The sequence below is a fragment of the Urocitellus parryii genome, chromosome X (assembly GCF_045843805.1).
Source record: "Urocitellus parryii isolate mUroPar1 chromosome X, mUroPar1.hap1, whole genome shotgun sequence".
Classification (NCBI taxonomy): domain Eukaryota; kingdom Metazoa; phylum Chordata; class Mammalia; order Rodentia; family Sciuridae; genus Urocitellus; species Urocitellus parryii.
This window is the reverse complement of record NC_135547.1, coordinates 33709264-33737244: the sequence shown is the minus strand read 5'-3', so window position 1 is coordinate 33737244 and position 27981 is coordinate 33709264. Positions and strand designations below refer to the sequence as shown.

General features: G+C 31.2%; 1 protein-coding gene across 1 annotated transcript; it reads left to right on the top strand.

Annotated features, from left to right (window-relative positions):
* Positions 1-189: 189 nt before the first annotated feature.
* Positions 190-26660, top strand: Slc6a14 (solute carrier family 6 member 14). The gene is made up of 14 exons (XM_026380642.2): positions 190-237; positions 1198-1363; positions 4204-4335; positions 6135-6296; positions 7223-7358; positions 11430-11562; positions 13118-13258; positions 17679-17907; positions 19187-19312; positions 20681-20799; positions 21467-21566; positions 21831-21940; positions 24896-25063; positions 26514-26660. Exons 1-14 carry the CDS (start codon positions 190-192, stop codon positions 26658-26660), a joined length of 1917 nt encoding a protein of 638 aa, XP_026236427.1.
* The last annotated feature ends 1321 nt before the right edge of the window (positions 26661-27981 follow it).

Below are 27981 nucleotides of genomic sequence, written 5' to 3'. Positions count from 1 at the left end.
TCCGGTAATTGACACGACTGGAAGCCTGGGAGGGGGAAGGGAGAGCTTCCCTCCATAAATGGTCCCACCCCTGGGCAAGGTGGCTCACTCTGGCAGGTAGGAACGGGGGAGTGTGCACCTGCTACCAGTCAAGCTCAGCCCGACTGTGAGAAGAGGCAAGGCGGAGCAAGCTGAGGCACTGAATGAACCATGGACAAATTGAAGTGCCCCAGCTTCTTCAAGTGCAGGGTGAAGGAGGTAGGGGTCTGGGAGCTGCTGGAGGTGTGGAGGGCCTGGGAAGGGAAAACTTAAGAGGGAGGGTTAGTTAGGCTTAGGTTTTGCCTTCTGTGGCTGCTCCTTGTTCTCTTCATTTCTGTTCAATTATCTTCAGGTGTGCCTGAGATAGCCCCATAGAGTAGAGGAACAAGAGAACAGTTCTTATTTAGGCAGCTAGGAGACTTAGAACTACCTCAGCCTGGGAAGTGTCTATGAAATCCTGTTCTCTGTCCGTCTCTAAACTGTGGCCATATGCTGGAGGGTAATGTGAAAGTGCACTGTCCTTATCTGACCTAAGAAACCTTGATACCCCAGAGCACTTAATAGGTTGAGAGAGAACCCCTCTCCTCCCACTTACAAGTGCAGAGAGAGTTGCTCCACCTGGTGGGACAGGAAAATTGTCTCTGCATATTATTCTGTGGCTTTTTGATTTTATGCTCCAAGACAGGGAAGAGAGGTTAAACTGCCCTCAACTCCAAACTTCCAAAATGGTCAGCACATAAGAAAGGGAGTATGTGAATTGTTTTTTTTTTTTCCAGTAGAAACTACATTTGATCCTTCTTCTCAAAGATCTGCTACAATCTGAAGAACATTAACTTTTCCTAATTCATTCTTAAGACTTTTGTACTTGAAACCTGTTTTGTCCTCTTCTGTTTGCCTTTTATGCTGGCATGACATTTAACCTTTTCACTAAACTTTGGACGATTTAAGCTGAAAGAGTAGTAGAAATATCTACCTACAGACTTTTTTCTCGAGGGAGAAAATGTTGAGTAAATGCAGCTACCAGCAGAAATCTCTCCTATTTTGGAGAGAATTTCCCTTGGATAGGATGTACACAGGGTTTGTTCTTTCTTTTCCTCCATTTCTGTAACTCTATAGATTTTTGAAATTATGCTTCTGTGGAATTTGTAATGGTAGAAAGATATTTTTTTCCTTCCTCAGAAGGTGACGGCTTCATCTGAGAATTTCCATGTTGGTGAAAATGATGAGAATCAGGACCGTGGGAACTGGTCCAAAAAATCGGATTATCTTCTATCTATGGTTGGATATGCAGTGGGACTGGGAAATGTGTGGAGATTCCCATACCTAACCTACAACAATGGTGGAGGTATTTTTTCTTCCTCTTTTTCCTTCAGTTACAATTGGGGTGCCTCTGAGGACACTTTAAGAGCTAATAAAGGTATACAATAGTTTCAGTTAGTGGAAGGATGAAAAACAAACATACTACCTGTATTATTAGACTGTGAGTTTACTGGCTCAAATTAGGAATCTTGTTTCAAAATATTCTCAAATATAAACTTGATAAGTTTTCTCTCATTTCTGAACTTCTGATTTAAGTTCCCATATAATCTTCAACTAGGACTTTAAAAAATGTGTACATCTTCCTGTGAAAAATCTGTTCAAATTCAAGTTGTTAATTTATTTATAGCTAAATCAAAGAAAAAAAGGGACATATAGTTCTATTATGAGACTCAAATGAATTGTTTGCTTAACTAAAACAAGGCATTACATTTTGTTATTTTAACTGTGGAAAGAGATGATAAATGTAATTAAAGGTTTAGTATTTTTAAATTGCAATCTTTGGTTATACATATTCCAAATTAGATTGACTATGTAGGAGATCCTTCTAAGATGCAACAGAGTTTAGTTCAAGGCTATATGTTTTATTCTTGCAACATCATTAAAGTAGGATCAATTAGAAAAAAAATAACTGAGGTGACATGCAAAGGGAAACAAAATGAATTGCACAATTCTTTAGAAATGTTGAAATATCTTTTCACTTACACCATATTTATTTACTTATAATTGCAGGTTATATTAGAAGTGTAGAGGTGACATGCCATCATATTTCATAACTGGGTACCAGTGAATGTGTGCCACTATAATTATTTTTCCTTGGTACAATAAGATTTTCTGTGATATTTCAATGTTCCATTTCAATGTTCCGTTTCTTGCTAATTTGATGAATTAAAATGTTCACACTCTCCTTCAGATACTTAAGAAATCAGATCTTTACTAAACACTTTAAGTGTAGGTAGCATAAAATCCTCTATGTAGGACTTAGGTCATTCAGTAGTGGGTTTGATGTAAGAGTTGGCAAATGAGTCAGAAATCCCAGTCCTTTTGGTGTCTTATGTCCTAACGTCCAGTGTGGTGAAGAGAAGCATTAGGCTCCTTTTGAGCTTCTTGACCTCACCGATTTGAATAAGAAATTCCCTTTGATTTGACAGCACACATACACTGAACAATTGCCATTAATTTCTAGGAATTGCATAAACTAGTTGTAATTGAGAATTTTAAAATATTGCCAAAACAAAATAGTATTATTTAGCATATGCGTTTATCTTTTTTTTTAACCATTTCCTTTAAAAGTTGATATGCCCTATTGACTCTCAGTTTTTAAGATATCATTTGGGTCATAGATGATCTAGGCTCTCTCAATTCCTTCTTTTTTTTTTCACTCAAGGGTAGAAATGTAACACGAAATTCGAATTTGTTAAATGTTAATTGATCAGGTTTAAGAAATATGGTCAGGTTTGGAAAACTATTGTAAATCTGGAACGTTTTAATCTGTAGATTCTTTTTAACAGTTTATGAAAGAGAAAGTGTCATGTTATCTTAAGATCTAGACCAGCAGTATTAATAGTATGTGGCCACTATGTTAACAACTTATCAATCATAGTCATCATTGGTCATGAAATACAATAATAGGTGAAAAGTCATATATAAAACTAAGGAAAATAATCACTTTTAAAAAAATATCTGTCCACACAAGGCTAGTAAAACTTTATTATTGTAGGTAATCAGTAATTTTTTTCTTCATATTTATCTTTGGTAGGACTTAAAATTCTGTTAGTCATATTAGTGATGGTATACCCATTGCAACATCTATTCAAACATTCTTCCCTATGTCTTCCAGGGTTAGCATTAAAGTAAAGCCACTTAAATATGAGTCTGTACTTGATTGTCTCATTTTACATAGACTCTATTTTAAGGGCTGGAAAACATATAATTCATAGTTATGATGTTACAGTATCTTAATATGAAAAATACTTGAGGAAAAACTATAGACATGAGTAAATGAAATGTATCTAATCCTATTTTTATTCACATTGCTTTTATTAAACTTTGCCAAGACATTCAGAATATTTGACTAATAAGTTTAATATTCTGTCTCTGCTTCAATTTAAAATCTGGTAAAGGTTTTAATGAACAATATTATGCCCAAAAGCAGACAGAAAGAAAACAAACTATTAAAAAGTTTTAAAAGGGGTTGGGGTGGGGGAGAAGGGCTGGATAATTTAATATGGAAGAATTAATTTCTCTGAAATTGAAAGTTAACTATTCAGTTTAGATTATTCTCTCGAAACCAACAAATTTCTTATTGAGTAAAGAGTCTCATGGCTATTTTGAGAATAATGAACTTAATCATAATAACTTCCACTCTGAACCACATTTAGCATTTGTACCCTGTATTAAAAATTGGCGATTTATATGCCTGACATGTTGTCAACTGTTTTTATATAGGCCCAGTATTTGAACCCTTACCCCAAATTGTTGAGTTGGTATTGCTCTCCACTTTTATGAGGTGCACAGGGTTTGTAGGTTAGATAAACTGCCCCAGGTCACATAACTAAGAAGTGATAGAGGCAGCATTTTAACCTAAGTCCCTCTGGCTCCATACCTGTGTTCATTCAACTCCTCTAGTTTACATTTATAGACTATTATTTTTAATAATTGAAACCACTTCATTAGGTACTAGCATGACCATTTCATAGATGAGAAATCCAAGGTTTAGAGAATCATAGAAAGTAGTAAATTTGAGACCCACACCTGGAACACATTGATTCTACTGTATCAGGACACTTAAAATGTTATGCTGGTTGTCAAAATGCCATGAAGATTTTGAAATGTAATAGCATTTTTGTTCTTTTCTGCCTTTTCTAGGTGCCTTCTTGATACCTTATGCAATTATGCTGGCATTGGCTGGTTTACCTTTGTTCTTCCTAGAGTGTTCATTGGGACAATTTGCTAGTTTAGGTCCAGTTTCAGTTTGGAGGATTTTGCCATTGTTTCAAGGTAGGTTTGAAAACATTTTCAGCATCATGCTTATTAGTCAATGTGTATATATAGCTGCATTCACTATGTGGGAGAAAAAGTGTTAAAATTTGGACATGTTTGATCTCATAGAATGTGAGAACAGAATGGTGGTTACTAGAGGTTGGGAAATAGATGAAAAGATGTATGGGTAGAGTTAGGAGAAATAAGTTCAAGACATCTATAATCTACAACTCTGTAATTTTAGAAGTCATAGCATGGTGACTATATTGATGCCAATAGTATACTCTCAAAGATAGACTAGAGATTAAGTGTTCTCACCAATTAAATGGCAACTATGTATGTAATGTATTTGTTAGTTAGCTAGATTTGACCATTCCACATTGTACATATACTTCAAACATCATGAAAAGTACATACAATTTTATCTGTCAATTGAAAAAATAAAAAGTACAAAAAATAAAATCCGGCCAAAGGAGCTCAAGAAGCACACATTGCTATTTTTCTGTATAGTGTGCAACAGTGGAATTTAAGAATAAAATGAATGAAATGTTTTTTTGTTTGTGTTTAGTGTGGCTGCAGATATGGGGAGGCTTATAAGGGACAGTAGAGATGGTTGTAAAGATGCCACTATTTTCTATTTTCACCTTTTGAATTATTTTGGCACATCTTGTTGTACACTTACTTAACAGCTCTGGCTTTTAAAATACTTCATATGCAGTCTTTGTCTCACTGTCTTTGCACATCTTTTACAAAGCCTCTTTCAGAAAACTTGTAGGGCAGGTCACTATTTTTTTCTTGGATGCTCCTAATAGAATAGGATACTAGTAAAACTGAAAATGCCTTTATTGTTATTAAATATCAAACTGCCTTTCTCTCTGAAGATTAAATATCATGTTAGTATTTGCTAGCTGCTGAAAAATATTTGCAAAAAGCTCAAAGGGACATCAAAAATAAATTCATGGTGAGGTGAATAGAATATTGTGCTGGAAGACTAGAAAAGCTACTTCAAACGCTAGTCTTAAGCATTGGAGTTACATTCAGTATGCTAAACTGCATTTAGAAACTACTGAGTTAAAGAAATTTTGCAGGTTTAAGTTCAGATTTCACTGAATTATACAATTTATTTTACGTGTACTTGTAGAAATACTGTACTATGTCCCTTCAGAACATTAATTCAAAGGCTTCATTTTCTGCCTGTCAAAATGTTGGTTTATAGATGAAGATGTAAATATTGGTCAATGTGTCAATAGAATATGGGCTTTGAATGTTTTTTTTTTAAGTTTTTAAGCCAGGATTTTTTTTTAAATAGTTTTTTTGGTTGTTGATAGAACTTTATTTTATTTATTTATATGTGCTACTGAGAATCGAACCCAGTGCCTCACACATGCCAGGCAAGTGTGCTAGTGCTAAGCCACAGCCCCAGCTCATGGACTTTGAATGTTTTTAATGCCCACACTGTCCACTCTGATAAGAATTCATAGACTTAATGAGGAAGAGTAATAGACATAGGCTTTATGTAAATTTGAAGGCTTAATACAGGTCTTCTTCCCTTGACCTTAATGCCTTTTCTAATCAACTGAAAAACTGTCTCATAAAACCAATCATTGAAATAGCTTTAAATTTTGGAATAAAACTACTCAGTATTACATTCTCCATCCCTGACCTCTTCTAACCCACCCTCTGCAAAAGAAGAAAAAGAGTTATTTGAAATAGTTTTTTAATTTAAAATAGATTTTGTGGAAATTAAGATGCAGCTTCTTTTTATGAGCTAGTACAATAAATTTCACTTAAGTTTGTTTAATTTTTATCTTTTCCAGGTGTGGGAATTACAATGGTCCTGATATCTATTTTTGTGACGATCTATTACAATGTCATAATTGGTTATAGTCTTTACTACATGTTTGCTTCTTTTCAAAGTGAACTACCATGGAAAAATTGTTCTTCTTGGTCAGACAGTAACTGTAGCAGAACACCTATAGGTAAATTTCACTGATTTAATTTTTAAAATATTATCATCTCCATATCATTCTTTTATATCTTCTAAATAAGCTTGAAGGATTAAATCCTCCTGGGTAGGAGAGAAGTAAGAAAACTAGAAATTAATGAAGAGAAAAAAATGCTATCCATAATAGTAGGAGTATGTTTTTCAGGGAATAATAGGTGTGATTAATTGTTGGGATAAGTAGCATCAATTTAGGTCCAATTTTAAGTAGGCTATAAGTCATTGGTTAAAACAGAATATAGCATGTATGATCTGAAAACTAGTTAACATGTTAATATTTGAGGGCAGGAAGGAAGGCTAAACCAGGCCTCTGAGTACTTCTTGCAGGCTTAAGTCCTGGGCAGAAGAGAAGCAAGGAAATGGGAAACTGATAGAGAAAGTGCTATCCATAATGTGTGTTTCAGGAAACAGTAGGTTTTGTCCATGTCGATATGATGGTAATCTTTGGGATAAGTAGCATCAATGTTGTAGGCTATTACCATTGTGATTACCTATATACACCAGAGCTTAAAGTTATAAAGATTTGTTGCTTTTGAGAAATCTGAATGCATCAATTTATCTACATAGTTTAGATAGATAAGTCCACCTATTAAAAGTTTTTAGAGCACTAAATCTCAATAAAAACAATTATAGCTACTCTATAACTGTTAATAGTACAAATACTATCATGGTTTAAAGAGGCAAATAGTTACTATATTCACTCTAAGCTTATGAGTAGAGAAAATTTAAGATGCTGCATGTACATGATTCCTTCTACTTGTAGAATGTTTTATTCTACCTTTACCAAGTTAACAATTTAGTCAGTAACTTAAATATTTATCAGTAACTTTTTTTTCCAGGAAAGTACTCTTCAAAAGCTCAATTCACATCTGTGTCTGTATTTCTTTTTTTAATAATTTTTAGTAACTCACTGCAATGTGAGTATACATGGTACAGAGATGCAAGTGAATATGAGCTGGGTACACGCCAACAATTTTACCTGCATCAATGGCAGTGAAGTTTATCAGCCAGGGCAGCTTCCCAGTGAACAATACTGGAAGTAAGTATATTAGAGGATTTACTTCTTAAATAGATTTTATTAAAATGTTTATAAACAAAAATGGACTGTTGATCAGTCCCTTCTTTAACTCATATAAATATACAAAAGGGGAACCAGCATATTTCATTTGATTCAAATGTTTACATGTTTAACTATCCTAGGTGAATAGTAGTTATTTGCAAAATTAGCTCAGAGTTAACCATGTTTCTCATATAAATGAGTTATTCAGTGGGCACAACACTAATGATCTATTTTTTATTTACTAGAAAAAAATAGTCGATTTTTTAATTATAAGTTTGCAAGTTCTAATAATGCACATTTGAATGATAGGTAATATTGGGAGCAAAATTGCTTTTTTAAAGCTGCAATTCCTAATTATTTGGCTTTTACAGTTGCAACTGTATTGTAAGATTAGATATTTGGGGTTATATTTAATTTATTAACTTTAAATCAATTCTCCTTATACTGATCCATTACCCTTACCTTACATCCTTGACTACTGTTGAATGAGTTCTTCCTCATCCACATGAAAATGCCCTATATGATTTTTTGTATTTTAATTTTTTAAACTGATTCAGAAAAAACATAAATTGTGCCTGTTAATGAGCTACCATGTGATATTTCAATACATTTATACATTGTATAATGTTTAAATCAACTTAAACACAACTAACTCTTCAGTTATCATTTTTTATTAGAGCATTATAGTTATACATAGTAGTTGGGTTTATCCTGAAAAAAATTATATATGCACTGAATTCTATTTCAGGTCAGGATCCTCCCCTATTCTCTTCCAACCCTCCCCCCCATCCCACTCCATTCTCCTTCCTCTACTGGTCTTCCTTTCACTCATCTTTTTTTAAATTTTTGATTGCTTGTTTCTACTTATACATAAAGAGAAATTACCTGTGGTATATTTATATATGCACATGACATGATATTTTAAGAATTCATTACACATTTCTTCCCCTTTCCCATCCCTCCTCTCTCCCTCTACATCTCCTTCTTGTATATTACTGACCTTCCTTATATCTTTGTAATATCCAATCTTCTCATACTTCTCTCCTTTATTGTACTCTGGCTTGCACATGTGAGAAAACATTTGACTTTTGATTTTCTTATGTTGGCTTATTTTATTTAGCATGATGTTCTCCATTTCCATCCATTTATAAGCAAATGCCTTAATTTCATTCTTCTTTATGGCTGAGTAAAACTCTATTGTGTATGTATACACCAAAATTTCTTAATCCATTCATCTATTGATGGATACCTGAGTTGTTTCTATAATTTAGCTATTGTGAGCAATGTTGTTATAAACACTGATATTGCTGTATTGAGACAATATACTGATTTTAGTTCTTTTGGGAAAGTACCAAAGAGCACTACACCTGGGTCACATGGTAATTGCATTCTTAGTGTTTTGAAAAATCTCCATACTACTTTTCTGAGTGGTTATACTAGTTTGCAGTCCCACCAACAATATATCAGTATACCTTCCCCCCATAAGCATTTATTATTATTTGTGTACTTTTTATTATTTTTTAAAATTTAAAATTTTAATTTGTTAATTATAACAACAGAATGCATTACAATTCATATTACATATATAGAGCAAAATTTTTCATATCTTTGGTTGTACACAAAGTAGAGTCACATCCTTCATGTCTTCATACATGTACTTAGGGTATTGATGACCATCACATTCCACCTGTCTTTCCTACTCCTATGCCCCCTCCCTTCCCTTTTCCCCTTTGCCCTATTTGGTGTTCATTTAATCCTCCCCTCCTCCTCCCCGCCCCCCTGCAGCATATTATGAATCAGCATCCTTAAATCAGAGAAATCATTCAGCATTTGTTTTTTTGGGAATTGGCTAATTTCACTTAGCATTATATTCTCCAGCTCCCTCCATTTACTTGGAAATACCATGATTTTATTATCTTTTAATGTTGAGTAATATTTTTTATCCATTCATCTACTGAAGGGCATCAAGACTGGTTCTACAGTTTAGCTACTGTGAAGTGTGCTGTTATTTGTGTTCTTAATTGCCATTCTGATGAGAATGTGGTGAAGTCTTAGTGTTGTTTTGATTTGCATTTCCCTGATTGCTAGAGATGTTGAACATTGTTTCATTTATTTGTTGGTCATTTGTGTTTCTTCTTTTGAGAATTTTTTTAGTTCATTTGCCAATTTATTGATTTTTTCAGTGTTAAAATTGTTGAATTCTTTATATATTCTCAATATTAATCCTCAGAGAAGCAGCTGGCAAAGATTTTATCCCATTCTGTAGTCTCTCTATTCACATTCTTGTTTCCTTTGCTGTGCAAAAGCTTTTAATTTGATGGCATGCCACTTACTGATTCTTGATTTTATTTCTTGGATTGTAGTGTTGGCCCTATGTTTTCTTCTAGAAGTTGCAATGTTTCTGGTCTAATTCCAAAGTACTTGGTCTATTTTGATTTGACTTTTGTGCAGGATGAGAGAAGTTTAGTTTCATTTTTCTTCCTATAGCTATCCAGTTTGTCCTTTCTCCAAAATTTATTTATGGCACCTTTGTCAAGTATCAAATGACTGTTAAGTATGTGGGTTTGTCTATGTGCCTTCTATTCTGTTCCATTGGTCTTTACATCTATTTTGATGCCAATACCATGTTGGTTTTTTTATTACTATAGTTCTATTGTTATAATTTGAGATCAGGTATTATGATGCCTACTGCATCACTTTTCTTGGTCACTATTGCTTTGGCTGTTCTGGGTTTCCTATTCTTCCAAATGAATTTTAGAACTTCTCTTTTCTAGTTTGTGAAGAATGTCATTGGGACTTTAATAAGAATTACATTAAATTTATATAGCACTTTGGGTAGTATGGCCATTTTGACAATATTGATTCTGCCAATTTAAGAACATGGGAGATCTTTCCATCTTCTAATGTCTTATTCAGTTTCTTCCTTCAGAATTCCATAATTTTCATCATACACTTTTACCTCCTTGGTTAGATGAACTCCCAAGTGTTTTATCAGTTTTCATTTCTTTATGATAATGATAAAACATTCAAAGTCTTTCCTTCTAGCTTTTTGATATATAATACATTATTGTTAGCTATAGTTATTTTACTCTGCTATAACATACCAGAACTTCTTTCTCCTAACTATAACTTAGTAACCATTGATCATTTTAGTAACCATTGATCATCTCCTAACTATAACTTAGTAACCAGTGATCATCTTCCCCTACCCTACTCCCCCCAGTCTCTGGTAGCTCTATGAGATCAACTTTTTTAGATACCATATATGAGTAAAATCATGCAATACCTGTCTTTCTGTGCCTGATTCATTTCACTTAACATAATGACCTCCAGTTCTTCCATGTTGTTATGACAGAATTTCATCCTTTTTAATGGTGTAATACTATTCCATTATGTATATATACCACATTTTCTTTATCTACTCATCAGTTCATGGACACTTAGGTTATTTCCATTTCTTGACTATTGTGAATAATACTTTAATAAATATAATAGTGCAGGTTTATGCTGATTCAATGTCTTTTGCATATATATACACTAGCAGGATTTCCGAACTAGATGATATTTTTATTGTTTATTTTATTTTTTGAGGAACCTATAGACTGTTTTTTAAAATATGAATTTTTAAAATTTTGATGTTGAATGCTCTCAATCAGCCAGCTAAGAATTAAAATTCTAGATCCATACATTTTGCTGTGGAAAATCATAGAATTTTGCCAAATGTTTTTGAAAAACATGAATAAAGCAGCCATTTGAGTTTAATAATATCTACAAGTATGGAATAAGGAAATATTTGATACAATTTTAGCTATTTTATTCATCATTTTAATTTGAAAAATATTGAGTCAAATGAAGGCATATAAGGTTAATTTCTTTACATAAAGAAATTTGAATTATACAATAGAATCTGTCAATGAAAGGCTCACAGGACATGGATGTATTAATAAACTACAATACACATGAAGCTTCCTTTAGATGAACTATTTTAAAAAATACAATATTTTAAAAGACAAATGATTCTGTGTTCATAAAAGGGCTTATGTGTTTCAGTAAAGTGGCACTTCAACGGTCCAGTGGAATGGATGAAACTGGAGAAATTGTGTGGTATTTAGCACTTTGCCTTCTTCTGGCTTGGATCATAGTTGGAGCAGCATTATTTAAAGGAATCAAGTCTTCTGGCAAGGTAATTTGGGAAACACATTGATTAGTGATGGTAGCTGCTTTCCAATTTCATTGAAGTTCAAACTCAAGCAATTATCAGATGCATATTTTCTACAATGGAGACTTATGAGCATGTGAAAGTTTTCTAAGTAGGGATTTTAGTTTTAAGTAAATACATAGGATCATTGCTATTGTTAAAATGAACAAAAAGTAATACTAAAATTGTGCTGCTACAGAATTGTGAAGCTTGAGAGTATTTTTTTTTCTGTTTTCTGACCTACCGTATAAATAAGCATCTTGAGTGGAATTATATAGTGTCGTAATTTTTGGTTTGACAAGTCTAGATCCATGTGGAGTAATAGTACCAAGACTTCCTTGTTGGAAAGAAATAGAAAAAATACCATGAAATTATTCTTCTAAACGAAAGTTTTCCAATATTGACTCAGAATCTTCTCTCTCAGTGAAAGGCCTCTTCTGAAAAACATTGTTACATTTTCCCTCTTCATTGTTTTATTTTTTAAAAGACTTTCGGAGAGCACAATGGCAATTTAAAAGAACACTGTGAAATTTTCTCTGTGAACAGTTACATGGTACCCAGAAAAGGGAATGTTTCTTTAATTATTAGATTGAAATTTTCTTAAAGGTAGAGGACAAGATAACTGTGGACACTATCTTTGTATTCCTAGTACATTATCCAGCAAATTCAACTAATGTTAAGTCATAATAAGACATGCAGTTACATCACAAAAAATACTGTGAACATCACAAAAACAGTGGAAACTTTCTGACATGTTCTAATTGCACATTTTTTAAGCCCTTGCTTCCTTTTTGATGTTAATATTGGAAGAGTCCATTACAGGCCATTTATCCTGGCAATTAATTTTTATTGGTCTCTGGATGACTTATTTAAATAATCTCTTTGGGCATATTATCAAACATGGGACATCTATGGATCAAAGAAATCATCCACATTAATGAAAAGCCAGCCTTAAAGGCAAAATCTGTTCATCTGGAACCATATGTTATTTAGGACAGAAGCAGGGTATTTGTATCCTATCAAACTCTCTGAATGGTAGCTTTAAGTAACAAGTGTTCACTATTCACTTTAATAAATTATTTAAGAGATTTGGATATCTATAAGATATTTTTCCTTCTTATTAGGAGCTGAATATGTACTAATTATTGTAGATTTTTAAAAATCATTTCCCTTCTCACCTCAATAATTTTCTTGAAAGGAAACATTCAGTCCTCTTAGACATTTATAAATATATATTTAGGAAAACATCCCAAATAGATCACAAGTTATAACTGCTAATGTACTGTTAATTTACAACATGAGCCTAGGAAATACTGCTTCAACATCAAAGTGTTTTTTTTGAAGTGGATGATTTGAAAGCGAGAATAGAAATAGGAAATTATGCCAACTTTGGTACTGGTATTATCAGTACCTTTATTAATAACTTTATAAAATCTCCAGTACTTTATTTTACTAATCTCATCCATCTAATAATTTTACCTATATACAGTTAAATACTGTGCTTTAAAAATAACATTGGCTTTTGTTATCTTTTTGGTAGGTGGTATATTTTACAGCTCTTTTTCCCTATGTGGTCTTACTCATTCTGTTAATACGAGGTGCAACTCTAGAGGGTGCATCAAAAGGCATTTCATACTATATTGGAGCACAATCAAATTTTACAAAACTCAGTGAAGCAGAGGTAAGACTTAATTTGAATTTAATGTTATCTGAGGAGGTAAATCTTAAAATCATATACCAAAACTCTTTGGTTGCATGAGTGTCATTGTGCTTTGTAAAAGAATATTCAGTTAAATATATTTGAGTTTCTGTCTACTAGAGTTTCTGATTAACTTATGTAACATGATCTTAATTATCTTATTGGATTTAAGAACATAATTTTTAACAATAGAATTTAAACAATCGTTTTATTCATGTAAATGATTTTGCTTGACCAACAGGGTTTGGTGTTTATTAATGTGAAAATATTTTATGCATAAATACCTGCAAATGATGATTAGTACTATGTGATTTATTGGATAAATTCATAGTAGCTTTAAAGATCACTGTTGAAAGTTTAATGGTCTAGTGTGCATTTTTAATTTTTCTTTTTAATTGTATTCATAAGTTAATATTCCAAAAGCAAGATCAAATTTTGCCTAATGGATTAAAAATTAAAACATATGGATTAATGTGTTTTGACATGGATTAAGCATTCTCTAACTAAAATTTATTCCAAAAATGTAAACATGTACCAAGAATATGAACTGGGTAATACCCTTTAAACTTAATCTACCTCCAGATAATGGCTGTGTGTCGTGGGTACATAAAAATCTTCCACAATTTTAACTACAGAGAATGTTGACAATAATACATCTATTCAGTTGATACAGCCTAAGAAGGCTTTCACTCTTTTAGTAGTTGCATCACATACTTGTCACATATTAAGCTTCTGGTCAGCTAAAAATTCACAATCTTATGTTAAAGTCAAGAAACAATATATTAATATCTGCCACATGAGTACTGACCAAAATGGATATTACTTTTAGATTACTATGGTATTCTTTGTGGAAATCATGCTAATTTCCAGCCATTTTTAAAATGGAATCAGATTATATTTAATTAATTGTTGTAGGATATTTCTGGTAAGTAATGTAAATTCATTAGATTTTAGTCATTGAAACCTGTCATTTACCTTTTTGAAATATGAAATGCCAATCTCTGGTCTTTGGTTCTTTTATTGTACCCAATAATTTTCACTCAATGATGAACCACAATAGCTCTAAATTATGTTGGAACTATGACATTTTATTATTTTTAGTCTTGGAGGTTAATGTATTCTGATGTGTCCACAGGCCATCTTAATGCATTTCTTCATTTATCTTGGGCCTCACTCTTTTTAACCTTGTTTGTTAATCTCTTCCCAACTCAAAGACCATTTTCGGCGGTGAATAAGAAACAAATAAAATGGTAGTTGGGATTCATCACCTTCTCTCTGTTAGGTTATTAAACAAGATAAAACAAGTTAATGCATTTTAGAAATGGTAAACTCATATAACTAAGAACTAATATCCAATTATTTCAACTATTGATGTTATGTTATTATAGTTGCAACATTTTCCCTAAGAAATAGACCCCCCATTTTCTTAAACTTCATTACTTTGAGCAAAGTGGAAAAGCCTCTTTGATATTCTTTAAGTGGCTTTAACAAGCTTCAGACATCTTGTCTTTGTACTTCCTTGAAACTTTCCTGAAAAACATACATGACTATTTTATATTGTTCTGTGCTTCAATGTCTTTATTTAAAAAATCAGACCTCTATATAAAGCTCCTTGTGAAAGATACAATTTATTCCTCTACTCCATCTACTCCCCAATACAACACAACCCCACTCTTCTTTTGGGCTTCCTCACAATGAGAATTGTTTTTCTTAGATATTTTTTTATTCCTCACAATTCATATTCTAAACATGAGATAATAAGTATATACTTTAAACTTTTCTTGGAATATATGAATTCTACTGAAATTTCCAGGAAAATAGAGAACTTTACAAATTAATAATTAGAAGGGTCTTCAGAGAATATTTTACTAACTCCCTCATTTTATGGTGATGAATTTAAGACCCAGAAAGATTCAAATTGAGTCAAGTGTACACAGTTAGTGCAAATTGAATTAAGATTTCATAATCCCTAATAATCTTGTGTATGTGTATGAGATTGATTGATAAGGGGGTTATAACTATGTTTGGAATTTCTGTCCATATTTGTTTGTAATCAAAGACAACATGATGGTATAGAGTAGCATTCTTACATATCCCAGAACTGCTATAGCCACCTCCAGCTCCCATATGCATACATAATATATCAAGTGAAAGAGGCTCAGAGACATGCTATTTATCTCTTAAGATGGAAAACAGCCTAATAAATAAAAGGGTATTTTACTTCTAACAGGATTTTGTTATATGTAAGTCAAATAACCTTGATCTATGCATGTACTTCTAGCTATTTTTCTGTCTTATTATATATCTATCCATCCATCTTGCTTCATGCTGACTTCCTACAATCGAACATCAAACTGTATTCTGAAGACCTAGTAATGTTTCACTCCCTAACAACTTTCCTTCTGTTGAAATAATATTGAAGGGGAAAATTTTTACTTTTAATTTCTAAATAAGAAACTGAACATCAACTTATTTTATTTCTCACAATAACAATAGCAGCTATCATTGAGCATCTTATTAGTTGCTTTGCATCTGTTATCTCATTTCTTTCTCATGTCATTCTTTGGATGATATTATTGTTACTATTATTATTGTTATTATTAAAATCTACCTTACAGATGAAGAAACATACTTAAAGAGGTTAAATAAAGTGAGGTCAAAGGGAGTGAGAAGTATTAGATGTAAACATTTTTCTGACTCCTAAATCATTTTCTAAAATTAATTAATGACCTTTAACAAAAACATAGAAAGGGTAAATTGTGAAAAGAGGAATGAAAACGGGGTAGGATTAATGAAGTATGAGGGGTCCGCAAGTACTAGACATGCTAAGAATGTGTTTTTATTATTACTCTATATGTAGAGTCAATAGAATGTGACTGTAATTGATATGTAGTGTTGATAGAATTCCAATCAAATTCTCAACACAGAAAAAGTGAAGAGGAATTGTCCTATTGGATGTGAAACAATATTATAACATTGTTTTTATTAAAATAGAGTGGTACATAGGTATTGACATACACCACTGGAATAGAATATTAATTTCAGAATTAGATTCATAATTAAATGGAACTTGATATATGGCAGAGGTGGCAATGCAGATCAATGGGGAAAGAATGATTATCCAATTGATAACACCGATACACAATTCATATTGAATATATATGATTGATAATATCTATTATACTTGTACTGTTGATATCCCACTTAGGATTACTAGGAATTCCATGTGTTAATATGCACAATAAAAATTAGGGTGAATTGAAATTTTAATAGATAAGCAAAATTTTTTCTTTCAGAATGAGATATAAATAGTATCTTTATAACCTTGGGCAGTATTTTGTTAAATAATAGGCATCATGGCCCACACATACAAGCAAAGATGGATACCTTCAGCTATGTTAAATCAACAACAAAGACTCTGGTTTATCAAAAAACACAATGAGGTGAAAAAAAGCCACAAGTTGAGAGATAAATCCAATATATATGATAGACAAAGGATTAGAATCAAATTACATAAAGAATTCCTAGAAATCAAATAAGGCATATAACACAATCAAAAAAGAAAGACTGAACAGAAGTTTTATAGGAAAAAAATTCATATGGAAAATAAATATTTAAAACCACACTAGCCCTTGTATGTAACAAGAATAATCAGAACTCTTATTTCACAGCCACTAGATTGGATCAAATTAAAAATTCTGACCAAATTCTAGCAAGGATGTAGAGGAATGTGAACTCTCAAATGAGCTATGGAAGTACAAAGTGATTCAGTCATTCTGGAAAGCAATTTACAGAGTTAGTAAAAGAAAGAATACATGTAATTTTTGACATCACACTTCCCAACCTAGATTATAAGGATGCAGGTACAAGAATGTTCATAGCTATATAATAACAAAATATTGAGCAACCTAATGTCCACCAACAGAAAAAAAGGATAAATTGTGATATATACACTAGGGCAGTAGAGAACTGAATAAATGATTAAAGCCACATGTATTTAATTGAGCCACATGAATTTGCCTGTGTTCTTTCATTATTGAATTACAAAATTTTGAAATTTTATATGCCTCAACTTGATATTGGAAAAAGTTAATATTACTGAATGAAAGAGTAAATTGTAAAGTTTACATCCATTAATATGATTTTTTATGAGTTTAAAACCAAGAAAAGTTAAACACAAAGAACAGGAAATGATAAACTCCAGTCAGCACTGCAGGAAGGGTGATACAGTTAGGGAGAGACACAAGAAGGCTTTAAGAGACTAGTAACATTTTATTAAGCTGGGTAGTGGGTACTTGATATTCATTTCATTGTTTTATAATATGTATTTATATATATGAAATATTTTATACAAATGAAAGATTAAGAGCACATGTTTAAAAAATTTAATTTTCTCTTGCAGGTTTGGAAAGATGCTGCCACCCAGATATTTTACTCCCTTTCAGTGGCTTGGGGTGGCTTAGTTGCTCTGTCATCTTACAATAAGTTCAATAACAACTGCTTTTCTGATGCCATTGTAGTTTGTTTGACAAACTGCCTCACTAGTGTGTTTGCTGGATTTGCTATTTTTTCTATATTGGGACACATGGCTCATATATCTGGACAGGAAGTCTCTCAAGTTGTAAAATCAGGTATGTAATGCTATATGTTATAAAATTTGATTAATGTAGCTCACTTACAGTCTAATATGGTTGATAGCAATTTACATTAATGATTTAGGATCTTGTATTTTCTTTATCATTTCATATAATGCAATTTGTTTAAATGATATAATAATTCTTAGATGATTTATGTAAACGAGAAACATTGTTTAAGAAGACACAATGTTTTTCTGGATTTTGTTTAGTATGAACCACTTCCTGCACAATTATAAGTTTCAGGAATTATAGTAAGCACATTCCATGTATTGTGAGAGAGAAAACATATTTCAAATTCCCCTATGCAAACTACACATCAGATCTGAATTTCTAAACACATCAATATCATATAGAAATTCCAGTTATTCTGAATATACAGCTGTGTGAGCTTTAAAGGAATCTGCCTAATGAACTTCTTAACTTTAAAATGTTTAATTATTTGGCTAGAGATTCTTAGAATAATTTTAAGACCACCTTATTAAAATTTTATTATAGTTAGTATAATTTGATGGAAATACTGATAAATGATAACAAAATTTCAGGACTAGAGAAAGCCCCTGGAGATCTTCTTGTATCTAGCTCCTCATAAGGGACTAATATACAGGAATCTACATCTTGAAGATGGTCAAATATTTGGAACATGATAGATCCTAGACTAGAAGCTAATTTTTTAAATTCTAAGTCAGTCCTCTGGAAAGTGAGAGAAACTTAAAATAGTTAAAACTGACAATCATATAATAAAAATGGAACAAAATGAATAGCATCTTTAAATGTAGCAGCAAATAGAAAACAAGATTCAATCTATAGTTTCACATACAGTTTTGCAGGTGTCCATAAACTGATTAAAACAGCATTGCTCATAATGATTCTGGGTAAACATTTGGAAAAAGACTAAAAAGTTCCATTCGTGTATCTTTCTAGATAGTGTAATTCGTTTAGAATTTTAAGCTGAGATAAGGTGACATAATCTATGTTTCTACAATAGAGACAATTGTTACTCTTCATCAATCTTAAAAGGAAATCAGTTGAACAAAACCATTAAAATAAGTTGAATTTCTTATGGAAGAAATAGGCACTAGCTTAATTCATGTCCCATGTTCACAATGTAATATTGCACAACAACCAAGTTAAACACTTTAAAAAGTGAATGTGAGATAGTCGGTAAAGAACTTATGTCAAGGATTGCATTGTCAAATCAAGATGAAAATTTTGTAGTGTCCAAATATGTGAATTTTCTTGACAACTAATTTAAAACACTATACATTTTTCATAGGTTTTGATCTAGCTTTCATTGCCTATCCAGAAGCTCTAGCCCAACTCCCAGGTGGTCCATTTTGGTCCATATTATTTTTCTTCATGCTTTTAACTTTGGGTCTGGATTCTCAGTTTGCTTCCATTGGTAAGTAATAGTACCTCCAGTGTTAACATTACCTTCATATTTTATTCATGTTTCCTCTACTTGAAAACATCCTTTTCTTACCCTTATTCCTCCTTTTAGCTGTTAATTCTTCTAACGCCCACTCTGAATCATTTTTTAACTTAAAATTTAAGTATGGAAAATATAAACTACACATCTATTTGACACTCAAAAGGAACAAACAATATTATGTCATATTTTCTTCAGATAATTTTTAGAAGACAAATGATTACAGGTGAATTTTATGTCCCTTATTTTTTTTAATATTTATTTTTTAGTTGTAGTTGGACACAATACCTTTATTTTATTTATTTTTATGTGGTGCTGAGGATTGAACCCAGGGCTTTGCATGTGCTAGGCAAGTGCTCTACCACTGAGCCACAACCCCAGCCCCTCCCCTATGTTTCTTACTAAAATATTTAACATGTTTTTTCCTAGAGGCAACCATCACCATGGATTGTGTGTTATTTAGTCTATGTTTGCATAAATTGTACATATATCCATAAATAATATACATTTAAATATTTCACATAAATGTCAAGTTAATGTGTATATGTGTGTATGTAATATATATATTACTCTGACAGGTTTTTACATGTATTTGAACCCATGTTGCTACATAGACATATAGATCTATTTAATCAACAATCTGTTGCCATTTTGTTAGGCATTTGGATTCCTTTTTTTTCCCCCTGACACACACTGCTGCAATGACTATCCTTATTCATGTTACACAAAGGAGTTTTCACTAAGGTATACAACCAATTATTATGAAATAGTTTTCATCATATCATTCTCTTACATAAAAATTTTCATAGTTTACTCTTTATAGGACAAAATCCAGGTTCCTTTAGTTGACTTTTAAAGTCCTTGTAAATTTCAAATACATTTCCTAATACTTTTACTCATCCTTCTCCTCTTAGCCAGTTCCCTATTTAATGGATACATTTATTTCTTAAATCTAAGATCTTTTTTTATCTCCAATGCCAACTAATTCTAGTATGCACCTGATTAAATTCTCATTAGAATTTTCCTTCCCTATAACTTTTTCAAACTACTTTAGCCCCCCAATGACTTTACAGTTGTCACCAAAAAAAAAACCTTATAAAACAGATAACAAATAGAGATGCTTTTTATTTTCATCAGAATCAACAAGTGGTGAGTTGTAAGATAAAGGACTCTAAGATTAAAAACAAAAACAAACCAACAAAACAAAACAAAAAATCAATACAAAAAAATAAGTAGAGCTCAAAGTATATTCTCCACAAATATTTGTAAATGTGATTAATAGAAGTTGAATTCTGTGATTAACCTTACTGAGTTGACATATGTCATTTTTTCCCACCAAAGAAACAATTACAACAACAATTCAAGATTTATTTCCCAAAGTAATGAAGAAAATGAGGATTCCTATAACTTTGGGTTGCTGCTTGGTTTTGTTTCTCCTTGGTCTCGTCTGTGTGACTCAGGTATACTACAGCTTTTTCTTTTCATAGACAAAGTATTAATTGGGACATATGTCAGAATCTAAATGAAAAAAAGATTTAAGATGGTGTTTAGTGAAAAGTCTAAGTTCTACTTGGATTAAGGTTTTTCAAGTTTTAGACCATTTCTTCCCACTGTAACTTTGTTAATATTTCACAGAGGAAGAGGCCCAGTAATGACAATTTCATACAGATTATAACAAGATTATAGACTTTAAACATACATTGTAAGTTTCTTGGCAGCTACTATAGAGCCTATAGATATTACATACCATCTTGACAATCAGCTCTTCTAAATGCTTATTTTTTCCCAATAACTCCGTATAGAAAAAAATGTTTTTGAGATAGTTAAAACCACATTTTTGTTTGTATTTGAAACATTCTTTTCCATATTTTAGCAGAAGTGAAGCTAAGGAGCATATGTTAAAGTCCAATTTTCCTATGAACACAAATGAAAACAACACAGTGAATCCCACCATCATGTACATCCACAAGAATGGGGTCCTAACTAGAAAAAAAAATATATATATATATATATTATAACTAAAAAGAGACAATAAATAAGTAAATAAGAAAAAAATAAAAGATTCAATTTGAACACTTCATCAAACACAAAAATAATTAGAAGTAACTGGCTTTTTTTTTTTGGTAGGCTGGAATTTATTGGGTTAATCTGATTGATCACTTCTGTGCCGGATGGGGCATTTTGATTGCAGCTATATTGGAAATAATAGGAATCATCTGGATTTATGGTAAATAATGACTTTAAAATTATTTAAAAGTTTTATTAAAATAGTCTAAATGATTATTTTCATTATGTATATATAATCACACTATTAATAACTTCACTATTGTAATAGTAAAGTATAATATATTATAAATAAAATTATTTACAGGCATATACTTCATTGTTGTGGTTAGGAAAATGTTTAGATGTAGAAAAATATGTTGGACAAAAATGATTGAGGAACCACTGAGTAAGGGCTCAATGTACTCTTTGACATTTTTTTTTGTAGGAGGAAACAGATTCATTGAAGATATAGAAATGATGATTGGAGCAAAGAGGTGGATATTCTGGCTATGGTGGAAAGCGTGCTGGTTTGTAATTACACCTGTCTTGTTGATTGTAAGTAATATTATACCATGAATTTATATAATATGTACATTTTATATAATATATAATATATACAATTCACATAATATATACAATAATATATACATTTAAATATTTCTAGGATAAACTTAGACTGATTTTCACATTTTGTAGTATTTGTGATTGGTGCCTCAAAGCTGCCTAAATTTCCTTTGCATTATTATTTTTGAGGCCATGGGTTGAAACATTTACCATTTAAGAAAATAAAGAAATTCCTATAGACTTAAAAGTTATTAATAACCTAAAATTATCAATAGGATAAAAACTATCAATAAGATAAATAAAAACAAATTAATTTCTCATTCCCTAACAGATACACTGAGCCATCAATAATTTTCTCAACCTCTCTGCAAGTACAGAAAAGAGTAAAATAGAAAAGGCCAGATAATGTCTTCAAGAAATTCAGTTTAAATATACTGATTTCTAAGACAGCACTTGGATTACAGTGTGCATTTTTTTTTATTTATGGGGGGAAGTATTTTACATCTGAAATTACTAAAATAAATTCACCTATTTCAAGAGACAATTGTTAATAAATTCAACAATTGGTGCTATTTAAAATCTGAGGGAAACAAATGGTGTCTAATTAATTTTATGATATATAGACATGAAATCTTCAAATAATAGTGTAGGAAAGTAAATGGATAGTAGGAAACACTTCATGAGATGGAGAAATGCCATGCACTATAGGTAATGGTGAGATTCGGGTTGATGGTAAAGCTTCACAGATGTGTTTTAGTTTTCATTGCCTTCATCCTTCCAAGGTTTCCCTAGAAAAGACCATTAAATAATTTGATAGATATTTGCTTAATATCTGAAATATCATATTTGATTGTTTTAGTGGGTGTTTTATGTTTTAAACATGAATTGATTAGTTTACATAGTAAATAGTTTGGGACTGAATGTGATAAATTAAAATATTTATATGCTTCATATTCTTGCTGAATGACTTAAAGAGCCACTAAATATCACTCCAGTTATTTAAAAATCTCTATAACAAAATAAGCCCCCTATCAACTTATGATATCCAACTAGACTACTAACCAGCTAATTTTCATTGATTACACAGGTCAAACTTTTGAATTTACTTTAAAATGCTAAAATATTAAATATCAAATGATACACATTGACATCTATTTTATATAAAGTCTTGTGTATTAGACTCCAATGTCTTTCATTCATATTCTTGTAATTATATACAATTATGGTAACTGTGAAATACATTGAAGAACTGTAATTAAATTAATGGAATATCCCACTCAATTCTATAATTATACTTGCATATCTATTTATAAAGATTTCTATAATCTATTGCTTTCTTATTGTTTCTAGTAAAACAAAGTCAGCTAAATTTAGGAAAATTAGTAGGCAATTTTTGGGTTTCATTTTGATTTACAGATTTCTATAAATAATTTTGATACCTCAACATTTCTAGTAGGTTTTTTAAAAAAACATTCTAAAACTGGGCCTTAAAGTGATGGAATCTTTATGATTCAGATTTTTGCCATATTAACTAAACTTGATTTTTTTCCCAGAAAGAGGCTGGAAGTAAAGTGTGCTTTTATAAGTATGCACCCGTAGTGTATGTGCAAATCCATGTTTTGAGGTGAAGGGGTGCTTTCTGCAGTTAAAAATAACAGAAGCAATTGCTAAGCAAGAAGAGAAGCATGTCCACTAATGTCTACTTTTACATTCTCATTGAATTAAAATATATGCTGGCAAGCTATAGCATAGAATAAAACTATATTATTACAAATAAATTATAATTTCATTTTGGATATATACCCAGTAGTGAGATTGCTGCATCAAATGGTGGTTCTAGTTTTGATTTTATGAGGAACCACTATAGTCTTTTCCATAATGACTGTACTAATTTACATTTCTATCAATGGGGCTCATGGGTTTCCTTTTCTCTACATCCTTGCCAACCGTCCTGCTCCTGGGTGTATATATCTAATGGAAATGAAATCAGTAGGTCAAAGAGACATCTGCACTCTTATATTCAGTGCAGAACTATTCACAATACCCAAGAAATGGAAACAGTTTAAGTATACATTAACTATTAATGGATAAAGAAAATGTGGTGCATATATGCAATGGAATACTATTTAGCCATAAAAAGAATGAAATCTTATCATTTGCAACAATGTGAATAGTACTGAAGATTATGTTAAGTGAAATAAGCTGGGAACAAAAAGACAAGTATCACATGATGTTACTCACACAAGGAATCTAAAAAATTTGATCTCACGGAAACTGAAAACTAGAATAGTGAGACCAGGAAAAGTGCGTGTAGGGGAGCAGTATTATGAAATATTGATCAGTGGTACTGAGTTATGGTTAGATAGAAACAAGAAGTTCTGGTATGCCATTGCACGGTAGAGTGAATTTAGATAATAGTAGTATGCTTTGTTTCAAAGGGCTAGAAGAAAGGATTTTCAAAGTTTTAACAATAAAGAAATAATGTCTGAAGAGATAAATAAGTTTAACCTGATTTGAACATTATGCAATATATGCATGTATCAAAACATAACTCAATTAATATGTATATTTAAATGTTTTATGAATCAATTAAAAATAAAAATATAAAAATATTTAAATTAGTAGAGTAAAAGCTCAATAAAAAATTTCAAATTCATTTTACTTTCAGTCCTAGTCAAGTATTTTACCAGAGTATATGTGGAACAAGTATTTATATCTTTTATGGTGGTATTAAATTTTGGAAGAATTTATTCAAAGTAAAAATAGAAATTTTATTCATTTCATATTATTACCTTCTGGCTTGTTACCTGATTATCTTAGTTCTTAATTGTATTTTAATTTTAGTTTATTTGATAAATTACTTCTTTGGAAGAGGATCAAATGGTTAATCATATATGCAATAAAGTTTAATCTATAGCATTGTCTTTTCATTTTTTGTTTTTGCAGGCAATTTTAATATGGTCACTGGTGAAATTTCAGAGACCCACGTATGGTGAAATTTCATACCCTGACTGGGGAGTTGCTCTGGGCTGGTGTATGATTATTTTCTGCATTATTTGGATTCCAATTGTTGCTATCATAAAAATAGTTCAGGCTGAAGGAAACATCTTTCAAGTAAGCATATTAAATTGTAAAATACTTTATATAAATTATTTGTCAGAAAAATGAACATTAATTTACTTTATATGGCAGTAATATGAGATAATATGCAATTAAGCAATAACTCTTTTTTCTTACTACTTCTAAACTTGATTTATTCATCTGTTAGTAGTACATTACATTGTCTCCCTGTATTAGACTATAAGCACCTTGTGAGAAGTCTTGTCTTCTTGTTAGTGGATCATCAAGACCTATTACAATACTTAACATATTAAGTATTTTAACATAACCAGTTAAAATAAATATAAAAAGCAAGTGACTTGTGAATCTTTGGGATAACTCAGTACATTGTAGAAAGTCATTTGCTTTTTATATATATAATCTTTACTTTTTTTCCCTTTATTTTTATGTGTTGCTGAGGATTGAACCCAGGGCCTCCCACATGCTAGGTGAGCTCTCTACCACTGAGCCACAACCCAGCCCCATAATCTTTACTTTTAAAGCCTCATCTGGTTATAACATAAATCCTAGTAGTGTGTTTAGACTGCAATAGGCCTGGTAAATTATCTCAAACCCTATGTAGACCTTGAATCATCATTTCTCCATGCAGGCTTAGCAGTTAGATTTGATTATGAATTTTTACTAGAACAATGACAAGGAGCCTTAAATTAAGTAAATCCTCTTACTAGAAGGATCCAAATCAATATTTTGACATTGGAACTTCTTTCCTTTGTTCTTGAACCACATGCAACTATACACTAGTTTAGATACTCATTTCACCCTCACCTCAAAGCCAGATGGAAATCATTCAAATTCAGTGAAGGTAACTGTAAGTGAACCTGTTACTCTAATGAGCTCACATGCCTTCTGAAGTCATTTACATATTTGATTAGTTTGATTGTTAGTATGATTCTATTAACACTTAGGTAATAATTTATTTGATTGTAATTTCTTCTTAGACTGCATTATTGAGTATTTAACTTTTTAACTTGCTATTTAATTATTGTTAGCATAGAAACTTAAAAATTATAAATGAAAATATAGTTTAATATTCAGTACAATTAAGTAATAACAATTTATTTAATTTCTTCTTAGTAGACTGCATTATTAAGAATTTAGATTCACTTTTCAACTTTTCTATGATTCTTATTTCATTTTTTATCTTCTGGCTTGTTACCTGATTATCTTAGTTCTTAATTGTATTTTAATTTTAGTTTATTTGATAAATTACTTCTTTGAAATGGGATCAAATAGTTAATCATATATGCAATAAAGTCTAATCTGTAGTATTGTCTTTTCATTTTTTAATTTTTGCAAGCAACTTTAATATCGTCAAAATTAAAGCATAGTAAAATATTTGCTTGTTAGCAAAGAAACAAAATGTTAGAATTAAGTTATAGTTTAATATTTGTTTGCAGATTATAACACTTATATTCTAAGACAGGAATTTTTTTTCTCATTTCAGCGCATTGTAAGCTGCTGCAAACCAGCTCCTAACTGGGGTCCATACCTGGAACAACATCGTGGGGAGAGATATAAAAACATGGTAGAGCCTAAGAAAGAGATTGACCATGAAATACCTACTATTAGTGGCAGCAGAAAACCAGAATGAGACCTCATTTTTAAAAATGTTTGTTGTATAATGTGATTTTAGAGTAGGGGCAATTTTTATTTATTTGTATGTTACCTAGAAAAATATAAATGCTATGTTCACAATAGGGTAATAAGTATTTTTCCCCCTTAAGCAGGAATGTAATATAAAATGTGAATCTATTAATGTTTAACAATGTGCTTATATTTCTTTTAAGATTAGCTATCTGTATAATATGCACACAATTATTTCACAGTGAAATTTAAAAATATTACCATAATGTTTTTCTAATAATTGAATGCTTTATTTTGAGCTGTTTTTGTTATGTAACTTTAAAATTATTATTTCTTCTATTTTCTTAACATACAACCTTTCTTTTTCACAAGTTGGGGGAATATCAGTGTATTTAAAAGGAAGTCTTACAAACTACTGGCCTCACTTAGAAACATCATAAATATGTGGAAAAATGACCATTCATATTATATAAAGATTATAGTTTAGTGCTTTTGATCCAAATATGTCTAAAATCTTCATGCATTTATGGCTCGTTTTCTATGTGAACTTATTGACAGGACAGGAGAAATAAGAATCCTTTGACCAGTAAGGGATAAATATAGAAAGTGGAATACAGGTTTCCTTATATTCTATCTTCCTTCTTTAGGTTGTATTTGGAAGAAAACTATGACACATCTAATTTCTATTGTCTAGCAACATTAAGAATTCATTATATTCTCTGAATATTGGTTTAATTTCACATAAAATATGGATCAAAATATTAATGAGAAAATGGTTTTACTCAAAATTTGCATTTAATAATCATGATATATGGCTAGTCTTATGTGAATAAGTTAGTGATTATGGGTGATAATTACATATTTACATATTAATAAGAGATAAACTTGTCCAAAAGGAAGATTCTATATCCTGGTTTCCTTACTATTGTTAATGAAATAGATAACAGCTTTATATTTTGATTATATTTCATTGAGAATTGGTTTAAACATCATAGCCTAGGACAATCAACACTGCCTAACTATACAAGGAATTTCTCAGCAATTTTAAAGATTTTTTTTAACAGGCTTGAGGGAATTATGGCACTGAAATTATATGTAACATCATCTGTGTGATGTAGACATGCATTTTTTTTTTTTTTTTTTGGTAGGGAGAGTCCGTAGTTTTCATCAGAGTACCAAAATGACTTAGGAATCAAAAAATTTTAAGAATCACAAATCCTGCTGCTGGTTTTTATGCTTGGCAAGTGACTGACACTAGAAGGAATTTTTTCCTTTTCTTTTTTTAGGAGTAGTTTTTCTTATACATTTTAAATCCCTTTTCCTTTCAA